We start from the raw sequence: 24,527 nt of genomic DNA, 5'->3' as shown, positions 1-24,527 counted from the left end.
ACGCAACCCCGTCACCGTCGTGTGTACTCGCCCACGAGCAATACCGCTAGCCATGATAACCATGAGAAAATCAATTAATGGGTTTCCTTTTCTTTCCTATATAGGTATAAGGCTCCGCATGACCGCCCTTCGTTGGGCTGCCGGAGTTCCGCTATTATAATTTTCATGCGTGTAATGTGTCTCTAATGTATGCATTAGAATCTGCACATGTCAACTTCAACGTCTGAATCGAAGTCGAACATTGGCCGTTCTATTCGACTGGCGCAATCGAATGGAACAACAAGGTCGACCCAAATACAAATGTGTCAATCGTATCTGATTCAGGTGTCGAACTTTACATGTACCTAACAGCGACACTAGGCTCCGTACAGGTAAAGGTCAAAGTTTGAACTGGGCCTTAGAGACCTTTCTTCGACTTTTCTGCGTGGATAATAAGTAAGCGAGAGAAAATAGAAATAGCTTATGCATAGACACAGGAAAGACAAGACAAATTTACCTGATACAGCTGTCGGTGTGGGCACAATGGCTGACGCTTCGGTGGTACTTGCTTGTTCTAATGTCCCCAAAGAACTTGTTACGCTGATGGGGCCTGAATAAGCACATGACAAGTGAGTTGCAACTGAGGCTTTTATCTTATTTTGTATCTCTAAGTCAAAGTCTCCTTTATTTCTGTTTTACTTTGGACCTAGTAAACTGCTATCCACAGTATACAGCAATGACTGGATTATTAAGCTTGGAAATTTGTTCTGTTTTTCACTTTGTTTCAATCAGTCTCGCTTCGTACCTTCGTACCTTCGTACCTGCGTCCCAGGTACCAACTGTGTCTATGCAACGCACAATGTACACTGGAGATTAATTTGTTGAGAAATCAGGATAAGTTTATATATCGGTGCAAGAAGACTTCGTATCAAGAATATATGTGGTTCCGGATAAAAGTATTTTTTTCCAGAGATTACGGAGTTTACGAAACCACGACGGCGACGCCGAGGACAACGTTGATTAAAAAATGAATTTGTATTTTGCCTACGAATCTCGCGATACTTTTACTTTGTTTATCACATTTACTTTGTTTACTATCGCAAAACTAAATCCGGAACACAGCGAAAAAATTTGAAATAAAAATTTAAAAAATTAGTCGTCGTGGTTCACGTTCTCCAGACAACGTAAAATATGGTCATTTCACGTTGTCGTCTCAGAGGACGGTTAAAAATGTACGAAGAATTATAACGCACGTGCACAGCCATTGTTCTGCTCATTAATTCTTTTGTTCAGTGACGTTCCCATTGCCATTGCCGTCGTGCTTTCGTAAACTCCCTAATAATCTGCGCGGGACTGTAGAGCTATATGGCAAATTCTGTGCGAAAGTATTTGAACGAATGAACTACTACTGAAAAAGGGAATGAACAAGATTTACCCCACCATCAAGAGCTTATTTAACATTTTGATTTAAATAAATAACTAAAATTGAGTAAAAATATGACTAGCGTGACAATTGGAACGCGACGACGACTTTGAGACTGACTAGCAGATTTTCCACATGGGGATACTGAGCGCACTAGTTATCACTGACGTCATCACGCAACTCTGAAAACTCGTCCTCGTCTGGTCGTCAACGAAATTATTTCTTGAAAAATTCGTCGTTACGATGACGACTTTGCAAAGGTGAGTTTTACATGATCCCTCAAACTACAGAGGTGGTTGCTAAACAATTAAGAAAAACGACACAACTTTTGAGAATAGGTTTACACTAGAGGAAATTGTTCCGAGTTCATGACGAATCCGGAACGTTTTAGTACTGGATTGATTTTGTCTTTTACACACAAGTGGACGAATCCGAAATAACAGTTTCCCGGTTTGGTTGTGTCTCCGGAGATTTTGGATGGAGAATTTAAAGTGGGAACTGTGTATCCGAAAAACTCTTGAATCCGGAGGGTTTTGCCTTTTAAAAGATTTTCTTTCGAATCCGTTTATTCTTCTGCCTGCGATCTTTTGAGTTTGCGGTAGAAACAAAGTGGTAAACCTAGTCTGAGTTTAAAAACATGTTTTGGACTGAAAAGTTCAAGGGTGTTAACAATATGTGACTAGAACAGTAGATAACAAAGAAGAATAGAACAAACGTGATAATATTGAAGAGTAATACTGAAGAAGTGAACGAAAAAGCGAATCACAATAGACATGAATAGGAAACGAAACCGACTGAGAAAATATAATGTAATACCCAGAGGTTACAAGACTAAACAAGAAAGACTAAATAATGAGACATACATTAACATGTTTAAGTTGTTTGTTCAAAGCTGAGCGTTCCCATTCGACATGGAGGGATTCTTTGTTTTTAAGTTGCAAGCTGGCTAGTGGATGCCGAGTCCAAGATGAAAAAACATGGATGCTAACAATACTCTGACTCCTGCAAATGTTTGTAAATATGAGAATTGCGATTCAAAATATAGGACAAACAGGACAAAAATCAAAACAGACAGGATCACAGGAAAGGTAAATATACTTTGCAAGATATTGTTTAGTGCAACTACGTCATCTGAGGTGCATTTCCCTGAATGCAGTGCAATGCAGTGTACAGACTGTTCCCGTCCAAAAACAGATTCTCTTCGCCTTCCTTTAGAACTCAAAAAAGTAAAATCCTAAATTATTGAAATTAGTGCGGGTGTAACTACCTTGAGGGATGAAAACCATTCTGCCATCCATACCCCCAACAAAAAACAATATTTCCATAGGGTTTTAAGGTCAGCGACATCACCAAAACTTTTCGATTTGTTTAATCTATGTTTGATGCTGACTGAGATAGCTGCTGACGATTGCATACGGGCCTTTCTATAAAAAACTTGTCATCAATATTTGCAGATATTTAGTTCATATTTGACAAAATAGTTTAACATGTAAATGTACCCTAAATTGAGGTAACATTAGGCGGACAGTAGAGCAAATGCTACTGTGTTTCGAAAAAGGAGACGCTTGATTGATCATCCGGCTAGTAAACTCAAAATTTCCAAAACCCCACTTTTTGCAATGTACTATCTTTGCAAAAATAAAAGTCTTTTAAATTATGTAATTACATAACTCCCTGAAATGATTTTCTTTCTGTTTTAAATGCCTCATAGTCAAATCCTCCGTCTACACGTTTTTAACCTTGCAAGCCCTTATATTAGCAGGTAATTAAAACTCCATCTTTATTTTCATAACGTGTCAAATATAGCAAGGAAACAATAGTCTCTGACCACTAATAGCGTAACAATTTTTGAACGTCAGTAGTAATGTCACTGGTTGACCATCGCATTTGTTTATTATTTATTTACAGTTTCCTATTGTGAGTTTTCTCGCCTTCAAGACTTCCTAGGAAATAAGATAATTTTTCTTTCTATCTGTGCGCATGTGGTTATCAGAAACGCATTCCCTTGTGCCAAGGGTGAAGAATGCGCAGGATTTGAACTTGATTATGAGGACGATTGATTACGTTAAGCACAACCCTTGACTTCAGTAATGATGGACCATGAATGTTGGAAAAAAGAAATTCAACTTACACTGTCAACATAAACCGATTTCAATATTCTCATAGTGCATCTTTATTGTATTGAAATCATTTGCATCATGTTCATTACTTGGAATTATTACATGGTTTTTGCTTGTGGCCGATGTAACGCGCGCTCTGATTGGCTAAGTGCTGGATCTGAGCGGTCGTTATGCAGCCGTAATGCCCACGGGCCGATTACGGATTATGCAAATTGGGAAGAGTCGGCTCTGAAAATTCAAGTGCATTGAAACGATGAAAACCGATTAAAAACAGTAAGACAAAGTAAATTGAACTGAATTCTAAGTAGCTAAAAGTTTAGAGATTTTTTCTTAATAAAATTCATATAGAAGTCGTTTTTGACAGAGCAGCTGGTAACCTTGGCGGGTTCTAGAGAAAACAATCAAAGTTTGCCGAGTCTTAAGTAAAGCTAAAATCGCTAAGTGGAAAACACCATCGGCAGATCTGTCGCGCATCCTAAACAGAACACCACGAAGAAATTTATGAGTTATCATGTTAGTCACAACAATTACCGAGCTATTGAACTCCGTCACAGTTCTCATCAGGTAGATTCCCTCGCTTTAACACAAGCAAGTGTAAATCAGCTTCCAGGATCATCAGGATCGTCAATCGGGCGGTTTTTGTCGGCAGCAGTGTTTCTGATAACTGCAGGAAGTTTTAGACGTTCACAAGGCTTGAAAAGTTCATCAATAAATCCCAGAATCAAGAAGGTGAAGATAAGTTGTTGAAAGCGAATGCGAAGATCGAGTTATTCTGAGCAATGCATTCTGAAGCATGTTTTCTTTCACCGAAAGACTGTTCGTTTGGACTATTTTGAAGCACTTTTTGTCTTTTCTATATGCGTTGACGTTTCGCCACAAAAGTCGGAAAAACTCCCCATCAAGTTGTGGCACCACAATACTGAAATACCTTTTTCCGGAGGCTGCGACAATCATTTTCTCGTAAAGAAATGTGTGTTTTTAACGGAATACGTAATACAGTGGTGAAGTTCGCTGACTGTGTAGTTAAGCCCTGGGTTTGAGACGATGACTGAATTGGTAAACGCACGCATCGCCGGATGTAAATTGTCAACTTCCGCTCGAATAATTTCTTTATTTTCTTTAATTCGTGAGCCATACAATAAACAACTTAATAACCTCGACCTTTCGGTCGTTACGGGAAAATCTCAAACCTCGACCTACCGTATTGACCTCGCTATCGCTCGGTCAATACCGCAAGGCCTCAGTTTGAGATTTTCCCGTAACGACCTCACTCTCGGTTATTAAGCAGTTAATCGTATTCATCGTAAACAGTACCGGTCAAATGCAAGTTGGCATTCTCGACTCTAAACTTGATCCTCGATTCTTGATGCTCGATGTTTTTGAGAATGGGAAAGATGTTCCGAGTTGCCATACGCTCGAAGAATTTCAAGAGGAAAATATTTTTTTCTCGACGACATAACAATAGCAACGAACAATAGCCGTTAAGTGCGGCTTCCTTTATAAGTTATATTTACAGTTGTTCATGCTTGTGAATTTCGTACTCACGTTAAAATTGTTCTTTGAAATTCAAGTCCTTAATTACAATTACGTTCGCGGCAAAAGAAAAAAAGGAACGAAGTTAAATTGGACAAACATTTTAGGCTGGAAGTAGCTGGAATGAAATGTTATTTTCGGTCAATTTATCCACCTAGACTAAAGTCGTCGCATTGTTTCGCATAAGTGCTTTGGACGTGTTTTTGCATTAATCACTGAAAACATTCGCCAGGCTGATTTGTTGAAAGCAGCCCAATTTCAGGTTATTTTAAATAGAGAATTGAAATTTCAAAGTTGCCATGGCAGTCAACTTTTTTTAACTGGCACTCTCGTCGAAAATGGCCGCACGAAAAAAGCAAAAAACAAAATTTGTTTAATGCTATAGGTGAGTGCCTCAGCAGTACAAGAACGACTCGACTAATGCCTGAGAACCGCCAATTGACAAACGTACACGAAGTACGGCTCGCTACCGAAAACTGGATTAGTCTATTCAAGAAACGGTGAACACGCACAGCAACGAAAATATTGAATCGTTGACCAAATGAAAAAAGCTAACCAAAGCCTTATAAAGCTATAAAGATTTTGACTGAAGTCGAAATGAAACTAGCTTGAAATAACAACTAGATAGAGTTATGAGGCCACTACGATTCAGAGGAAAAGCGACGCATGGTTGAACTTTCTGACCTTTTTTTCCTACAGATTACAGTGCTAAGTTTCTCTTGCATTGCAGTTTCAGTGCTGTCCACCTGTCGTCCTAATTTCTATAGAAAAAGTGTGTTAAATCCGTTTTGTCCAGCGAAAAATTAAGTCTGGTAGCCTTAAATTTTGTTAATGTTAATTTTTAACATGTTAATTGTTATTACTTACTGTTAGTTCTCTTTTTTCACCACGAGCCGCAAGGATAAGTGAATTTTATTTAAAATGACGCGAACATTGTCAATAGCTTTTCTCCCTTTTTAACTGGCTACTTAAAAAAGTCAATAAAATCTCATTGTTTAAAAAGTTGACAGTTTGATAGCTGAAAGTTGATGTGGCATAAATTAGAATTTTATTCGTCTGTACTCTTATTGATGATAAAAAATGAGCCAATCAGCGCGCGAGAAATTAGACAGTTATTGTAAAAATATGTAAGTATGTATAGTGGGGTAGTAAATAATTATGAAAAAAGATAGTATGTAATTTTTACGTACCTTTTTATACAATTTGCAGGACGTATGTTAAGGAGTTTCTTTTAAAATATGTTAAGAGTAATTTCAAAAATTAAAAAAAAACTTCAAAATTACACTCGCCCTCCGGGCCTCTGCCTTATTCAAATATTATATTGACAATTTTGAAGTATTTCTAACGCTATTTATCATAAGATTTCACAAAAGAACCAGACGATTAATTTTTCCAAAGCATTATTTCTTTGAGTTTCAAATTGTAAACAAACGCATTCGGCTAACGTATATACATCCTTGTTGCCATCCAATTCAGATCGTATAATTATTCACTTTGGATGTTGTTTATTTAACAAATAAAGAAGCGTAAGCCGTGTATTACACTGTGATAACACACGACGGGCATTAGAGAACACGAGGGAAATGTAGAAAACACGAGCCGCAGGCGAGCGTTTTTTACATTTCTCGGCTTAAGCTTCTTCATTTGCTTTATGATATAGATTTTACACGCGAAAAACAATAAAACACGCTTTTTCTATGTTTTATACTCTGATAAAACATGGGTTTTTAAACGATCAGAGCGCACGCAGGATCCTATCTATATTATAAACTCCCATGCAATCAGTTGCGCGCGACAAATTGCACAGCTGTAATCTCCCAAATAAATCATCACGTGATCTGAATTGGGTGGCAACAAGGAGGTAAACACGTTAGCCGAATATGTCTATAAATCGTCTTTGTTGAAAGAAAAAGATCATTGCACAGAAAACGTTTACCAGAAAATGCTTTTCATATAATATTGAAAGCGGCTCATTAATTTGCATTAATGAAGAAAACAATCTTGAAATGAACACTTCGAATAACGTCTGGAAGAGCCGCTTTGAAATAAGAGTATTTGATCTCTATCGAGTCGTAAAAACGAAACACACCACAGAATTAAGAACTGACTGAAAATATTACTGAAACTGAGAAAAGATAAAAGTTTTTCTCAACTGTTCTGGATCATTCAAATAGTATTTTAACCGACTTTTGATTTTTATAGTTAGTGATGCGAAACTCATTACTTTCCAACGCTCAAATGAAAACCACTGTAATAAAACACTTGATTGGTCTTTTATTCTAATCTTTTTCGATGCTTTTCGGCTAATAAGCCTGCATTTTAAATTGATATTAAGAAGTTAATATTTTTACAAACTAGTATTATATTCTTATCTCTTGTGACTTTTCAGCTAAATTTAGGCCAACAAAGCAAAATTAAGCTAAATTATTAATTAAAATTAACAGCTCATTAACTAGCAACTGATAGATGGCACTGACCAATGATGAATGGGCCATTTTACAACTGTGTGCTTAGTTACCTGGCCTATGAATGCAAGCGAGGCTGGAGGTGACCTTGCTTTGATACAGACCTCTCTGCTTTCCTCATTGCCCATTAGATAGCATAAGAACAACTTGATTTGCACAACAAAAACAGTGAGGTCTTTATCAAAATAAGGACATCTGCAAAGGCCGTGCAGGCCACTGAACAGACAACTGCATAATGGTCTACTGTCAAAAGTTATAGTTACAACTAGCATTTGTAACATCCTATCCAGACCCTCCTACTTGTTTACAAGGTGATAATTGCACCCCTGTCAAACTAATGATCTACAGTTCAAGTTCCCTCCTTATCTGCTGCCTTCTTCGGACAGTTTCAGCCTCATCAGCAAGATCGTCGGCATCATCGTCCTCATCCTTATTCGTACTTACAGAGCTGGTCCTTGGCAGTTTACGCTCTTGTTCAGGGCAGAAAGTCGGCTAAAGTATCGAGCGATCTGTTGCTCTGTCAACCAGTCGATCTTGGTGAACATTTTCTGGCCAGTCTCGTCTCTTAAAGACTTTACTCTAAAGGCCACATCGGAAGCTGTTGCCTTTTTACCAGTTTTTTCTCCCATCCAGAATATGTCTAACAGAAAGCTCTTCGCTTTTTCCGAAAAGGCCACTGATTTCCGTGTTCTGAGAAGAGCCCATCCGTGTTCCACTTGCCCAGCCGGGAATTGGTCGTCTGAACTGCTGGCTGATACCTTACCACGAAAGTAGCCACCACCTACGGAATGAAACGCCTCCGTCCATCTCCGTTTGATCTCGTCGTACGCAGACTCCTTTGTCAGCTTCATCATGTGTTTCCCGACGTCCAGGTGCTTTTGGAGGGCGGCGAATGACTTGAACGTCTTGATGCATTCTCCTTCTTGACAGGAGAACATCTCACTTCCGTGTTCTGTCTGTGACGGGAAAGGTAATTCCTTCAAAAGCCTAGGCTCAGATGTAGCACTTGCTGGCTCTGCACGTTGCTGATATGTACCTGCCTCTATGTGTGCTCTGCTGAAGGGCTCTAGTGTAACGAGCTCCGTAGGATCTTGGGGTGTTCCAAACCTTGCCAGCCTGACTACGCTATAAAACTTTCCAGGACCAACATTATAGGTACGCCACACCCTCATGTCTCTGCTGTCTCGTGCTTCTGCCGTGCCGAACTAAATTGCAATTTGGTTCGACTGCAGCAGGGCAGGAAATCAACTCTGATTCAGACGTCGTGACAGAGTCGAATCAAATTCAGCATTTACTGAAGCCTCGTAACAATTCTCCTCCTAACTCCCCGAGGGAACGCAATCTCGCCGAAATACATTAACATAATTTGTGAATTTAGTTTGGCGCGACAGAAGCACGACGTTTGAATCGTTGTCGTGCCAGAGTCGTGTAGCACGGCAGAGCTTGTCGAACTTAATTGCTTGCCGAACTTAAGGTTACTTCCCACCTTCGCGGGTGCCCTTCGGGAAAAAAAATCGTACGCGCGCCAGTTTCAATAAAACCCCAACAAACTATATATCATAAGAAAGCTTAATAAATGTACTTTACGAAAAAAAATACAATTTCAGCAATTCTTTTTTTAGGAAGTGTCAGGAGGCGGTAAGGCGTGAAACGACCGAAGTTTCTTCTGTTGAATTTATCGGCTATCGGATTCCGCAGTACGAGCAAAATGGCTGGACAGTCTTATTCACAGGGCATCAATCAACAAAAGTGTGTCGGGCTTTTTCGATATTCTGATTGGTTGTCTAGATATCCACATCTAAAGTTGGAGTAGCTAAAAATATGCGAGACGTGTTGCGTAAATGGACGCCACGGGAAAAATGTGTTAAATATCAAAATTTCCCGACACACTTTGGTTTGTCATTATCTCTGGAATGTTCTGTTGAAATTTCACGAAAATCCGTCAAATCTGCATACCCTATAAATTCGCTCAAAGTGGATGTATTGCGCCAAAAATCAAATGGGAGATTTTAGCTTGTAAAGGTTCGTAAACAACTCGCGCCACGCCCGGAGATTATCACGCCTAATAAAACCGCAAGCCAGTGGAACAACAGGACCTCCTAGTGTCTATGACAATAGATCAAAATTTCCCGGGAAAAGCATGCCATTGCATCTTTTTTATCTCGCTCAGTGGAGTTCAATTTAGGACGGCGACGTAATATTATGGGCAAAGACGCCAAAGGCAAAGGCAAAGGCAAAACCCGTGCCAAGAATGTTTAAGGCGGAAAATGTGCCGCTAAAAAACAAGACGTTAAGGAATCGACGGACAGCTTAAAGAAACCCTTAATGCCGAAATGAGTTCCCTTGGGTAGGTTTCATTTTCTTCATCGCTTCCGCCAGATTCCGACGAAGAATCTTGTTCGCAGCCTGCACTGACGTTGACTTTGATTTTAAAGCTACTTGTTCCACGGATATTTGAACGCTCCGGATCTTCAGCAGATGCCGAGATTGTCGAAGGCGTTTGGCCAAACCAAGAGCCTTTGTCGCTTTCGGCAAGCTTGTTTTTTTTTTTTCTTTCCTTGACAATATGGAACTTTTTCTTTCTTCTTTGGGCCGGTTTTTTTCGTTTTCTTTACCTAAGGACTTTTTTCTGCTTTTGATTTTTCCAAAGGAGTTAGCGAAAAGAGCTTTCACGTGGGAATTTTTGTCAAGTGCGTGATGTAAATAAATGACATGAAATACGAGCGATGAGCGTTTGCCGCGAAAATTGTCCCAGGGTTCTCGCCCGTTGACAAGATTATGACACCTTCCTAGTTTATTAACTTTATTTGAAAATATGTTTTTTCTAAATAACTCGGCCGCTTTTCGAGATTTTTAATGTTTTTCCTTTGGAAACGCTAGATAAAATGACGAGCGTAAATTTTGTCCAATAAAAGAAAAAACGATTTTTTTGGCTTCTGAAGGTGGGAAGTAACCTTAATTCAAAAGTTTGATTCAGACGCCGTGCTTCTGCCGTGCGTTTGTCGAGCTTAATTTCCTGAATTCAGTTCGGCACGGCAGAAGTACGACGTCTGAATTGGGCCTTAGCGGACTGAACACAATCAGTGCTATTGCACAAAGGAAGGAAGTGTAACTTATTAGTTGTGTGATGTTGCAATAATTTTTATTAACGCCGACTAATTATTACTGCGGACTTAATACTATTTACTAGATTATTATTTAGTATACAGAGTGTAATGATTCACGAGCATAAAGCCGGGTGATCGGTTTTCAAAACATCCAACAAAACTTGAAGAAATGGTACAATAAGATGGTTCGGCTTATAGCTAGACTTGTTTCTAAAAAAAAAACGGACAAACAAACAGGCAGCAACAATCGAGTTCCGTATTTTTTTCCCCTGTAGCACGTTTACTGGCCTGGCCCTATACCCACATAGGGTTATGGTCGAAGAAGACGTTTACTGGCAGGGACTGGCAACAAATGTCCCTTGCGTGATTATGTTAGATCTGATTCGATTTAAGCTAATGATCACGACTTACGGCTGTTAAGAATTTTACCAAATTGGTTTGGATTGAACAGGCCTAATATCAACTCAGTTGAAACGAAGAAGAGCTATTTTTGAGAATTATTTACTGTAAACTTCTTAATGATGCGCTCGAACGCATTACACAAATGTAGACATAATGCGTGTTTATGGGGTGTTTATGTACTTTGGTGTCGCGAGCATATTTCTTTGGTGTCACGAAACATTACGTCGGCATCAAGTTTAATTGTCACCGGATTTTGAACAGTCTCAAAAATATACACATATTGCAACAGAACTGCTGTTAAAAATGACAAAGGTTCTTAAAGAAAAACATCGGAAAGGGGTGCACTTAAGGTCAAGGTTGACTTTTGTATCGATCAATTCGAACCAACAACATTCCCCCTTTCCCGCAACTGTCTACTAGCTGTCTCAAAAGAGGGCTGGCGCACATTTAGTGGCGAGTGGCAGAGAAAGTCACATAGCGTAAAAATAATGCGAAATGGCGATAAACCAGGTCACAAACCAGCCAAATGTACTTGTAGAGGTGTACAGGACATTCTGAAAGCGTTGCTAAGCGGAAGGGATGAACAATCTGTCGGAATTCTCATGAAAGGTTATCAGGTCGCGTCATGCTACAAATTCCGCTTACGCGTGCAAATTTTAGATGGCGGTAAGCCTTGGTAGGTGACAATAATAACATAATTGTAGCCTTTTTTACTGGAAATATGCATTGCTGAACTAACGAATTTGTTAGAACTGCATTTCCGTTTTTAGCCATAAGGAAGAGTTTCTCGTAATGTCCTTTTTAGCTTGTGCAAGTTTATGTTGCTGCACACTAACCTCTTCGCCAGACTCCTTCCCGCCTGATCGCTTTGCTCTTCGCCGCTCGCGCGCGTGACTCAAAGGTGAGCCTCCTCGCAGGCTACACACTAGCTGGAATGTACTTGTCAACAAGAACTCGGCATGTGACCCTGAAATCTCCTGAGGGCATTATAAACAGCACAACCTCTTGATAAATAAACAGTTGAATGAAAGCCAATAGCTGATTTTGCGAGCAAATCTCGAAATAACAAACGTCAAATCACAAGCACTGCGATTTTACTATCGATAATTTGATGACACGTATCTCTAAAAACGCGTAATCTTCAATTTCTTCTCAAAATCTCGAAACCGTTTAGGGTTACTTTCCGCCCTGGTGCAGTTTTCTTGCTAAAAGAGCTTGTAAATGTCGATTTATCTTCTTTAGTGGCCGCTTTTGTCAGCATTGTATGACGGATAAGGTTAAAGTAAGATTGTTTTAGGTGCAGTTTTCAAGTGGCATATGGCAGTGCCCAAAGATGTTTTAACTGTTTTTAAAAGATAAATGATTGATGGACAAAGGAACGTTGAAATTAGTGTTTTACCTTTTTGGCAAGGAGAGATTATTTGACCTCAAAATCCTCAAATGTTTGAAGGTCTAAAAACACAGTCACATATTTATGTCCATTGATTGCCAAGCGGCTGATCAAATAGACTGTCACTTGTTTCTTGCATTCACTATAGATATACCAATGTGCCAGGCGGTGTTGCACACGGTTCACGTAACAGTATTCGACCAATCATATGTCGTCTCAGCCGAAGCGTTGGCGGACACATTTTTCGTTGCGAATGGAGAGTAGGTTGTCGTTTCTCGACCGATTTTTGCACTCATCATGAGAATCAAACGAACCTTTTCTAGGAGCTGCTAGTGTAATATCTAGACCAGTTATTTGCTAAGACTCAAGTGCAGGTAAGCAATTTTTGCATCAGAACTAGTCAATGGAAATCATGCTATGTTGAAAACTTCTGTTTACCACACGCACTTGACATGGATATTCTTTTGGTCGTTTGCGGGGTAACAGGGATCAGTATTGTGAATAATTTTTGCGTGAAACTTTAGTTCGAGAGTTGAACTTTAAGAAAAGTCCGGCGGGCCCAGGCGGGCGCCGCCGTTTTAACGGTGAAAAACGGACTTAAAGTTGGAGCATTTTCCTTGATTTGTCAGATTTTCGCCGTATTTCGCGGGAGTGATTGTGTGATTTCTATAATTTTGTGGTTCAGCTTGTTCCCTCTATATCTTAATGTTTTCTTGTTATTATTTTATTTTATTTTTTTGTAGTGCGTATGTCATTCGTTTGTTTGGCCGATGTTCAAGATTTTTGGATCCTGCTTTGGATAAATATATATAAATATAAATATATCAATGTTCAAACTCTCATCAGTTTGAACATTGATATTGCCAGTGGCAATGTCTGAGACAAAGTCATCTGTAGACTTTTACTTTAAACACTTTCAAGGAAGTTGAGCAAGACCAAAACCGTGTTTATCACATTGACTACAAATTTAAATAGATCCACACAGTACATATTTCATCTTGGATTTGTAAGTTGAACAAGAATTTGCCGGAAGTGTGACCTGGTACAGGGAACCAATACAATTATTTTTTACCACTTACATTGAAGCAAAACATACCCTACTTTTCCCATTAAGCTTCTGCTTTCTTAATTCCATTTATTGCAAATTATTTTTGTTATTTTGAAAGAGCCATAGCTCATTAGCAAGCTGTTTATGATTCCTTTTGATAATAAGGAAATACAGCGGGCGAAACTCGATTAATCAAGCTTAACACAAGTTTTCAAGGACAAAACATTACTTTGATTTCGAATTATTCAACCCTTTTCTTCATAGGTTTTACCTCTCAGCTCTCTTATCGTCGAACGAAAACACAACATCTGTCAACAACCATGTTGTTGGCCAGCGATACACTCATACACTTCATAAACAAGTCGAGATATCTAAGAAGGAAAGTTCCGAAGGTAGGTTCAATTCCGGCAAGTTAAGATCGAATTCGAAGAGGTCAGAAACGGAAATAATTTATCAACGGTAGAGATTCGACGAACTGTGAAGCTTCGATTCCTAAATCATCTGTTCAGCACTGAAAATGGTGGCTTTGTGAATCGAGCAGAAGTTATCTACAACTATTACTTGGCCTGCGGAACATTTGATATGGATGTCATTCCAGATTTCTTTCAGCATCGGAAGCTAGCGAACCTCCTATAAGTCATATTTCCACATCACCATCAGCGCGTGGAGATGTTCGATCTGATGAAAATGAGCTCCAGGGAAAATTTCTCGCGGCATACTTTGCGAGTCGTGTCCAACACCGCCTGCCAATGTGTGTACAAACCTACAGTTGTTCTGAGAGCTTCATACATTTTGCCTACATTGAGGCAATTTTCTTGGCAAAAATCTAGTAAAACCAGGGGGTGACCCACCTCCCACCGGAAAGATCCAAAACCGAAACCATTGTGTCTTTCTAAGTTTTGGGGTAGACCCTTTATACTGGCTAAGTTTCATTGAAATCGGTGAGATGGCGTGTAGCAGACCTGCCTGGTGCACCCATGGACTCACTCTTAATTCGTGGTCACTCCTAAGAATAAAACTTCCTCCGAGAAGGAGATTCACCTCTGGAATGTGGACGCCGACTAATTCTTGTGTTGCAAAACAGATACGCACAATTTTAGATCAGAGAAAAACAAACTGAAATAAAATTATTACTTACTTTGAGCCCAGCAGCAGATAACCGGAAACAAAAATAACTTAGACCACAGCATTTTCAGGTGTCCGGGCCGCTTTCCCTACAAAGCATTACGCAAACGAGCAGTCTGCCCAATATATTGCCCTGAGGAAATGAACAAATTGCAAAATCCAGGAAAGGAAGTTCAAAGGTCACACGCTCTAATAGATTAAACTCGTCTTAAGAGGGTTAAATTTTAAATGCATCAAATTCTTGCACGTTCGATTTATAAAAATGTACATTTTAGACCTAACAAAACATATATCCTCTAAATAGAAGAGTTGACAACTCTCTTACTCAACACTTAGCGATTGACTCGAAAAGAAGGGCTCTAACTATGAGAATCCCTGCAGCTTATTCTAGCCTGCAAGCAGGCTCACTTTTAAGTCACGCACGCGAGCGGTGAAGAGCAAAGCGATCCGGCGGGAAGGAGTCTGGTGAAGAGACACCAAGAAAGTGAGCCTGCCTTGATCTCTGTATTTTTTTCATTTCTGCTTCGCCTGAGCGAAGTGAAACACCATTGGTCGAAATGCGGGAAAGGCGAGAAAACTGTCAATTTATTATCTTTGACGAGGAGCGATTTAATAGATCCCCATGGAGTCGGTTTTTAACCGCACGTTCTCACAATAAAAAATAAGCCGCCCACATTTGGAGTCGGAGGAAGAGTTGAGAGCGCGTATTACTGTCCAGTCTATTTCTGGTTAAATTCAAACTAGCTAATGAGGGAGGAGGAAATAGCAGTTGAAAGTATGTTGAGGAATCAAGACCTACTTGTCGTGTTGCTGACTGCATATGGAAAGAGTTAAATATTACAAACGTATGCGATTGCAAGCGGGCAACGAAACAACATGAAGGCGTTTGCCTATTTACCAGCATCATTAAAGACCAGACTGCACGATCACTTGGAATCAAGTGTGTGTCCTCGCTAGACATAAACTTTGACGGTTTTTCTTCGGCAAAACTTTATCAACAACGGATATCACGCCTGCATATTATTATGAAAAAGATTTACAATTTTCCCGAGAAATCTGAGCTGTCAAAGGTCATACTTCCGGTGAAGATTAATTGACTTATTCTTTTCTGCGGTTTCCGGGCTGGAAATACAAAATTTGCAGAGATCAGAGCAGGCTCCCTTTCTCGCCTCGCGGCTTCACCGCTCGATTTCGCGCTCGCGGCTACTCCGCGCGCGTTTGTGCTCCAACGTGAGCCTGCTCGCGGGCTAGAAGTATTCGAGTTCAATCTCACCAGGGGCCCGTTTCTCGAAAGCCCCGGAAACTCTTCGGGCCCGTAAAGCCATTTTCAGTTCATCGGTATATATATCTAAAAACGGAGAAGTGTATACGCCTGAAACTTCTTGTATGAAGGGAACCTCTGTTCGTATTAAGAATATGTGAATATAACAGCTCTGTAATCGTAAGGTTCGAGATTTTGCTATGGCTTTCCGGGCCCGAAAGGTTTCCGGGGCTTTCGAGAAACGGGCTCCGGGCCCGTACGTTGCGAGGATTTTTGTTGTGAGGTGTAGTGGTGCAATCGAGGCTAAAGTGAAACAAACTATCAAAATATACTTCTATTTAGGATATCAGCAATTCGTTGAAATTGTAATGGGAAATCACACGGCAAAGAATACAACACGGTTGTTTGAATAAGTTATGAACTAGGCATGACATATCACAATGCTGCGTGTCGCTTTTACAATTTTTCGACGAGGAAGGACTAATTCCCTAAGAATTGCCTGAGTTCCAGCCTTTACGTGAAGTATGGAAGGAAAGGAACTCGGCTAAACTAGACAATGCAGGGCCCTTTTAATCATCCACCGAAAGAGCCGGCTCGTTTGGCTCATTTGCTCCTTTGTCATCCACTGCCGGGCCAAACGAGCCAGACGAGCCACTAAATACATAGACCTAGGACTTGACGCGTATATAGATTACTCCTTTTGGATCCGCTGCCGAGCCAAACGAGCCAGACGAGCCACATATTCACATATTAGATTGAAACTATTTTATGTAAATGTTGGAATATGTGAAAATTTAATTTCTCTTATATACCGAACGAAAATCTCGCCGATGATCAGCGGCGAGGTAATTCTGTCTGTATAATAAAGCAACCAAAATCTCGCCGATGATCAGCGGCGAGGTAGTTCTGTCTGTATAATATAGCAACCAAAATCTCGCCGATGATCAGCGGCGAGGTAATTCTGTCTGTATAATAAAGCAACCAAAATCTCGCCGATGATCAGCGGCGAGGTAATTCTGTCTGTATAATAAAGCAACCAAAATCTCGCCGATGATCAGCGGCGAGGTAATTCTGTCTGTATAATAAAGCAACCAAAATCTCGCCGATGTTCAACGGCGAGGTACTTCTGTCTGTATAATAAAGGAACCAAAATCTCGTCGATGATCATTTGTGTCAATTTAGATCAGGTGTAACTCGTGAGTGACATGTATGCAATTTAATTAGGTTAGCTTTGGACCGTATTTAAATCTTATTTCATCAGTAATTTTTAGTGTCAATTTTAGTATGCAATTTAATTAGGCTAGTTATGGGCCGCTCTTAAATTTAGAGTTTTATTTCTTAATTTTTTAGAATGTTTAATATCGGAGAATATTCTTTAGTAGTATAGGGGGTAGTCGACAAATACCGTTTCGCAGAGGGAGCAGTATTTCACCAATTTTCACCTCCCAGCTTTAAGTCAGGCCCTCACAAGCTCGGGCCTGATAAACCAGGGGGGCTGAAAAAAGGGAAATACTGCTTCCTCTTTGAAACAGTATTTGTCGACCACCCCCTATACTACTCAGGCAAACCTATTAACAACAAAGGGGGAGGGAGGGAGCGAGTGCCACCGATTAGAAACAAGCGAGCCCGCTGTTATACCGCCCGAGCCGCGATGTCTAGAGCAACAAACATGTGCGCGTGGCTGATGCGGGGCCTCGTGAGATGATTCTCAAGGAGTTCATCGCGATAAAAATAAAGGAAAAAAAGGAAATGGGGTGGGGCAAGGTACACGAGAATATCTTAAAACTGCCATTCTGCGAATTCAAGCAGCAAATTGTGAGAATGGTAATTCGCGTTGAATACCCGAACTGTTATTTCGAGGGTTGCTGTTTCCCCTGTTTCGAAAGTGAGGGAACTATTCATAATCCCTCGGTAAGGCCGCCGAAGAAGCCAAAACTTCTCATAGAAGCCGACCCCGATTACAAGAATTTTTTGGAAATATGCTCCTGGAACGGTTACAATTGGCATGATTGGTTCCTTTTTGGCGCGGAGCGTTAGCGTAAAACTTCAGCATCCGCCTCAACCATCGCAGCGACGACCTCGCGCGTTATATCACGAGCCTCTTTTTGCCACACAGGTGTGTAATATTCATTCACAAGAAACGCGACCAAGTGGAAGCAGGCAATCATGTTTTCATAACATGCAAACAAAACCGTCTGTTTCTAAAAGTCAGTTCGAAGCGGAAGGGTTCGTGATTTTTTTTATCATTTCCGCTTCAACTCTGCCGCGGATGTCTTTCTCCATTATATTGACATCAACCTCGGTAAGCCCCCTCTTTGATGGTTGGCGAAGCATCCTTGCTCGGACCTGATCTTTCAGAAAGTTATACTGTTGAAACTCGGAAAGGATGGTGTCAAACTCGTGGGAAGACACTTCGTTGTTGTTCAAAGCGTTGGAGAGCAGTCTGTTGACGGTATCGCGCTTGGCAACAGCGAGCGTGGTAATCTCTTGATGCTTCTTTATTTTCGAGTCGAGCTTTTTGCTGGCAACAATCAGCCCCGACAAAACGAGAGCGAAGCATCCACCAGCGCCGCCAAGAGGAACTGCTGCCGGCAGGCCAACCACTGACAGAGCGGAGCCAAAACTTGCGCTGGAAAACGCTGCCGTAAGAATGCTGGAGCCGGCAGCGCCCCAATTAACGAACTTTCTCGCGCGTTTGTATTTTTTAGCAACGAGGCAATAGTGGTGGACCTCATTGGCCAAAGTGTTGGAAATCTCGTTGACCTTCTGCAAGCGGAAATTTTGAGAAGGCTCCGCCACCACTGGATAGAAAACTCGGCAGGCGGCGCGCTTGGAGGTAACAGATTTGCCGAAGACATTGCGTGTATAAAGAAATTTAATTTAACTCTAATTCAAAAAGAAGTGGCAACCCCTTGAAATCAAAGAGTTCACCATTTTCATCTTTGACGCTAATGGTGATGCTATTTATGAACTCGCCTGTAGAGCAGTCTCGCAAAACCTGTTGCGGAGAACCCTGGTAGCTTACCTTTTCAAAAGGTTCCCTTTCACATCAAACGAGGCCAAGACATCTGACCTTTTGCCATTGAACAGATTCTTTTGTTTGTCGATCAAGTCGCAATGAATGAAATATGTTGCAGGAGAGCCAAGCTTTTTCACGAAAGCAAAGCTAAAAGCCGGAAACTTTCGCCCAATACCAAGCATATTGGCTAAATCGCGATCAAATTCAATAGGTTTTGCCCCAGAACCAAAATTTCTGATTACAAGCTGGCCAAGAGGTTGGTTTATTGCTGTTTTCAACGCTTTATATTGATATTTTTGGAACAGATCCTCAATTTCTTTTGCCATTCTTTCTAAACTGTAGTGCCCTGGGACTATTTTACCGACTGATACAGCTTTGTCTTTATCTTTATCTCCCCAGGTGGCCGAACCTTCTCTTGTCAAATTGTACCAGCTGTTGTACAAACTGCAAGAAATGAGTTTCATGAAATCGACTCTCGGTATCGGCTTTTCAAAATTGATAGTCTCGCCGTTCTGTTGTGCGACAATAGTGAGAACAACAATTTTATATTTAACAACCAATATTTTTTTTCAAATACAATGCCGAATTGGCGGGACGATATCAGTCAAGATCCCGGGTTTGATGATCCCAAGTTTTTGAAAAAAGAAGATGCTGCGAAGAAAAAGGCGTGGACAAACTTTTTAAACCGCTTTCCAAAAGTGGACAAAAGCAGGTTCATTTCACAATCAATGATCGACGAGAAAAAAAGCGTAACCGCAGAGGTGTTTTTCAAAGAAAGCGAAGGCTCGTTTCAAAGCGTCTTCGGCTCAGACAGAAAATATTGGAGCGCGGAAATGAAAAAGGCGCTTGGTTTGGGAGACAGCGGAGGTTTTCCTTACCGATTGTCGCCACTTGGCTCAAAAGTTTCCCTGCCCATCCCTGCGGTACCTTTCGACGGAAAAGCGCCAAGCTTGAAGAAAATATTTAACGACGCAATCCAAATCTACGTCACGCCTGACCAATATTTCACGACAAAATTCAGAGAAATATTCCAAAAAACCAAACTCAGGCACACTTCTGGAACCGAATCAAAACACTGGTTAGGAGGGCCTGACATGAAATATTGGCCGCAGCAGCTCAACTTCGCGGTTTTCTGCGCGACACAGGGGTGCGGAGTTTCTCGCGAAATCTTTGACAGTGGAATGGATCTCCCCCCGCAGATAAGAGCTTTCTACAAATTCCACGTGTATTTCACGGTCAGGCGCAGGAGGTATTCAGAGCGTGAGCGCTTTGCCCGGAGACCCGCCTTTCAATCAATACAATAATCATTATGACGTTCCTTCGTACAAAAGGCTATGCAACGAGTCCGGCATAGACCCCTCGAGCGATTTCCGCTACACGCACGGGGAAAACCACGGTCTGGGAAGCATTTACATCTATGTGTCCGGCGCAGGCGCGTCGAAAACTGACTATAAATACCCGGGATGGAACAAATTCAGCGATGAAGGCGGGAAAGCGCTTCAAGGGGACTTGATTTATTACATCGAGCCGGGTGCCGCTTCTGATACCCAATCGGACTGGTTCTCGCCAAACACAGCATCAGGTTTGACGCAGGCGGGCTTGGCGCGAATCAACCAGTCAATCGAGGCTTTCGTTTACTGCATCGTGGGCGCGCAAGTCAACGTCCGCAGCAGCATTCTCGGTTCGGGTGGCCGAGCAAGAGAAGCCCAGAGCGAGTTCCTTGTGCTGGTGGAGGACGCGATCAGACAGCCCGATCTAGCCAAGAGCGTGCAAAGGTACCAGCTCGAGGTGGATCAAGCGAAGGTGAGGCTCAATCTCGCTGTAGCCCCCATGGCCTGGCTCATGCCCGCGCAAATGATAATCAACATCGCAAGCACGGTCGGTTACAACAACAAGCTGAAACAGGCGGTCTCTGGGATGAAACTGGGGGTCAACAACGAGGTAAACCCGGAGACAAAAAAAGCTGGGCTCAAACACATGGCAGGCGGCCCGTCAAAAATTAACCCACCCAACAGCCATCCATCCAACCCGATACACAAAGCCGCAACAGCCGAATCAAAGAAATCAGCTTCGTCCGAGACTCGACAAGCACAGACGGCGGAAAAAATTGAGCCCGAGGCTCCAGATAAAACATCGCAACATGAAATAAACAAAACAGCTGTCATTGTCGGTGTAGTAGGATTATCGGCGTTGCTGTTCATGGCTTGGCGGTAAGTTAACGCTGCTTCTTAAGAAATTGTTCTAACAAAAAGGCCACCACGGCAAGAATAAGCAGCCAGGTGTGCTCGGCCAGAAAACCGACGACTTGGCCGGCGGCTTTGAAAAGGAAGCTCACGATCGAGCCAATCAGCCCGGGTAGCAGAGAACCAAGTTTCGCGGCAATATCTTTGAGGCCATTTCCCAAAGCTTTGCCGGTGGCTTTCAAACCTCTGGTGAGGGCCCCGATGACAGCGCCGATTGTGGTCCCGGCGGCGATAAGAATAGCGGCCAAGGTTACGCCATATTTTTTGAAGATCTCTTTGACCCTTTCCACGAGAGGCCGCCCCCTTTCCCTTTCCGCGATCCGAGTTTGCAAACGCGCGATCTCCTCGTTTCTTTCCGCCACTCTGCCTTCTGCGGCTTCTTTGTCGGAGGGGGAGGCATTCTCATCTTGGATGATTGCCTGGTCTTCCTCGTTTTGGCGCTACAGCTCGCTTTCCTGCTCTTTCAGGTCATCCAAAGGTTTTGTGCTGTTCAGCCTTTCTTCCATGGCGTTCGTTTCACTTTCTTTTGCTGCGAGGCTGGCCCTGAGTCTGTCAACCTTGGCTTGTTCTTTTTCTCTGTTTTTTGCTTGTTTTGTAAGCGGGTCCAAAGCTTTTTTCGTGTTTTCAAAATCGGTTTGATAGTTCTTTTTCAGTTGTTTCAGCCTACGCAGCTCTGCTTCACTTTCAACATTCGAACCTTGTTCATCCTGAAGGGCATCAATCTGAGCGTCTTTTTGCTCGATTTTTCGTCTCAGAGCTTCGACTTCTTTCTTTTCTTCTTCTCTTTGCCAATAGAGTGTTTCCGCCTGTTGTAGTTGGATCTCTGCCTCTCTTAATCTTTGGCGCTGTTCTCTGATTGTATCTCGGTCTTCATCTATAATTTCTTCAGCCTCCGGCCCAAGTTTATCTTTGAAGTTTTTTAAAAAACTTTTCATAAAGCCTGACTCATCATCTTTTAGAATCTTGTACTCACTCTTTCCTGACGGGCCCACAGCAACAATTTTCCCCACATTTTCTTCTTTTTTGCCTCTTCTAATCGGAATTTTTTCGAAGTCTGCTTTTGGGAATTTGTCTTTTATCATATCTACAGCTTTTTTGAGTTTTCGCCGCAAATAACTTTTTTTTTGAAGAGCGCCGATTGAATCTGGATCTGGTTCAAGCAAAGGGATATCTACTCCCCCAAATGACGTCTCGGTATAAGAAGTGTCAGGCAGGCCGGACTGCTCGTGCTGCATAGTACGCATTTCCGTTTGTTCACCCACGTGGTATGGTTCGCCAGGTTGGTAGGGAGTGGATGCCGCGCCTGGCTGAAAAGGATGGGTTGTGTCAACCTCTTGTTCGCCATCGTCGTGGTCATCGTGGTCAACCCGATTGTCAAGGTCCGGGTCTTCGTAACCAAATTCGCCACCGCCTTCCGCCGACATAGCGATATATTTCAAGCCTGTTATTTTTTAAATTAGAAATATCGCCGGTGTATTAATACAATGTCAGTTCCAGAGAACCTTCGCGCAACGTACAACAAAAAACATTACGCGCCATGCAGGCCGAGCGCGCGGTCAAGCGAATCACCTTTTCCCGCACTGAAGCCAAACCCGGCGATACGCTGTATGTTCCAGTGCCGAAGCTGAACGTGAACGAGGTTCTGGTGCCGGACTCGCTAGCGCTTGTCTTTAACATCGACCTTTCTGGAGGGCACGCCAACAACTTCCTTGTCCAGAACGCCACGCGGGCGCTCGTTGACAGGCTGCACGTGAAGTTTGGAGGCACTACCCTGCAAGACACGGTTGGCTATGGCATCTACAAAATCTTTGATGACCTTTTCCTTTCGCAGGAAAAAGCGTGACGGCATGATCCTCGAAGGGATTCAGAGCGAGGATCTATGCAAGATCCGCTCAGGCGCGGGAGACAAGAAAACCTCGGGCGTCGCCGCTGAAAACAAGCTGAACGAGGTTTACGGAAGCAAGTACCGGATCAGGCTAGACCATCAGATCCTAACTGATCACGGCGTTTTCTACCCCCAGGCCCTTTACAACGACCTCGTATTCGAAGTAACCCTTGCTGAAGCCGAACATGTGGTCAATGGCTCAGATACAACCCAGCTGAAATACAAGCTGACCAACATCCAGCTCGAGTACGAAATTATCCGCAGCAAGACTCTGGCAGACGAGGCGCAAAGCGTTTACTCCAGCGCCAAAGAGTTCGCCTATGACCACGTGATGTGTTCCGAAGTGGTGGTCTTCAAAAAAGACACCGACACGAGGAAGAACATCAAAGTCGACGCCCAAAAAAGGTCACTAAAAGCCATCCTGCTGCTTTTCATAGAGCCGTATGCCGATGGCGCCAGAGATTCAGAAAAATACGTCTTCCGGTTCTGACGAAAGTCAGCGTCACGATCAACGGCTCGCCCAACATGATTTACAACAACGGCATCGAAGGCAAGGACATGTGGGAACAGGCCCAACGCTTCTTTGTGAAGGAAAAAAATAAAACCGAGCACATGGATGCGACAAAGTTTTACACCGGAGATAATTTCGGCCTTCTGATTGATATGCGCTCCATGGCGGACCAAGAAATGCATGGAAGTGGCAAGCGCCTTGTGAACAGTACGGACGGTGTCCAGCTGGAAATCGAGAGGAAAGCCGAAGGCTCAGGCAACGTGAACTGCCACGTATTCGTCATCGCCGACTCCCAGTTCAACATTATGGCAAGACAACTAGAATCTGTGCAGAATTGAATATGAACATGGACCCAAGCAAGATACCCTTCAACGCTCTCATCGTGGGGCCGACCAATTCAGGCAAATCGAGGTTCGTGGTGGACCAGCTCTACGGCCCTTTCCGCTTCAAGTTCGACTACATCGTGCTCATCTGCCCGACGTTCACGCACAACAAGACCTACCACCGGCTTGGCGAAAACGATCCAAGAATGGATGTGATAGTCTGCGACCAGCACGACGTGGAAAAGTGGTTGAAGCTCGTGAGATGGCTTTTCGTGGGCACCAACACGCTCGTAATCCTCGACGACTGCGCGGCCTCCAAAGACGTGAAAGGGCGTACAGGCGAGCTGGCGAATCTCGCCTTTTCTGCCCGACATATGGGCATCAGCGTTTGGGCGCTGACCCAGAAGATGACCGGCATAACAGCTTCCTTCCGGGAGAACGTGGCGGCGATCGTCCTCTTTTACACCCCCTCGGCCAAGACCACGAAAGCGATCTTCGATGATTACGCCGGCGAACTCTCCCCGGATGAGTACAAAGGTCTGGTTTCAAAGCTGAAAGAGCGAAAGTTCTCTTATCTTGTGTTCTCGCTTCGCCACCCCTACGGGGTTAAGTTATTTGAATAAAAAAATGAAAGCTGTATATAGCCTTGCACAATGGCTGGAGAAGAGGCCGCGTTAGCAGAAGTTATGAACC

The 24,527-nt window shown here is 42.4% G+C and overlaps 1 protein-coding gene, 1 long non-coding RNA gene and 2 pseudogenes across 2 annotated transcripts in view; 2 read left to right on the top strand and 2 right to left on the bottom strand.

Annotated features, from left to right (window-relative positions):
• The window catches only part of LOC149110692 (uncharacterized), a 148,908-nt gene extending 134,168 nt beyond the window's left edge, over positions 1–14,740 (bottom strand). Inside the window, exons 1-2 of the mRNA XM_089292104.1 lie at positions 14,606–14,740; positions 497–589 (exon numbers count right to left, since the gene is read on the bottom strand). Coding sequence (XP_089148230.1) covers positions 497–589; positions 14,606–14,657 — 145 coding nt within the window. The 5' untranslated portion in view covers positions 14,658–14,740. The remainder of the gene's footprint in view (positions 1–496; positions 590–14,605) is intronic.
• Positions 12,534–14,626, top strand: LOC149110693 (uncharacterized). Its single transcript, XR_016208016.1, has 2 exons — positions 12,534–12,793; positions 13,163–14,626. It is a non-coding gene; the product is annotated as an uncharacterized LOC149110693 (long non-coding RNA).
• A 4,654-nt stretch (positions 14,741–19,394) lies between the features above and the next one.
• Positions 19,395–21,086, top strand: LOC149110691 (uncharacterized; annotated as a pseudogene).
• Position 21,087: 1 nt separating this feature from the next.
• Positions 21,088–22,539, bottom strand: LOC149110690 (uncharacterized; annotated as a pseudogene).
• Positions 22,540–24,527: the final 1,988 nt, after the last annotated feature.

This window comes from Orbicella faveolata, unplaced genomic scaffold (assembly GCF_042242905.1).
Source record: "Orbicella faveolata isolate gen_17 unplaced genomic scaffold, um_ofav_v1 contig_24, whole genome shotgun sequence".
NCBI classification, from domain to species: Eukaryota; Metazoa; Cnidaria; class Anthozoa; order Scleractinia; family Merulinidae; genus Orbicella; species Orbicella faveolata.
The sequence above is the reverse complement of the archived record's forward strand: the minus strand, read 5'-3'. Positions and strand labels throughout refer to the sequence as shown.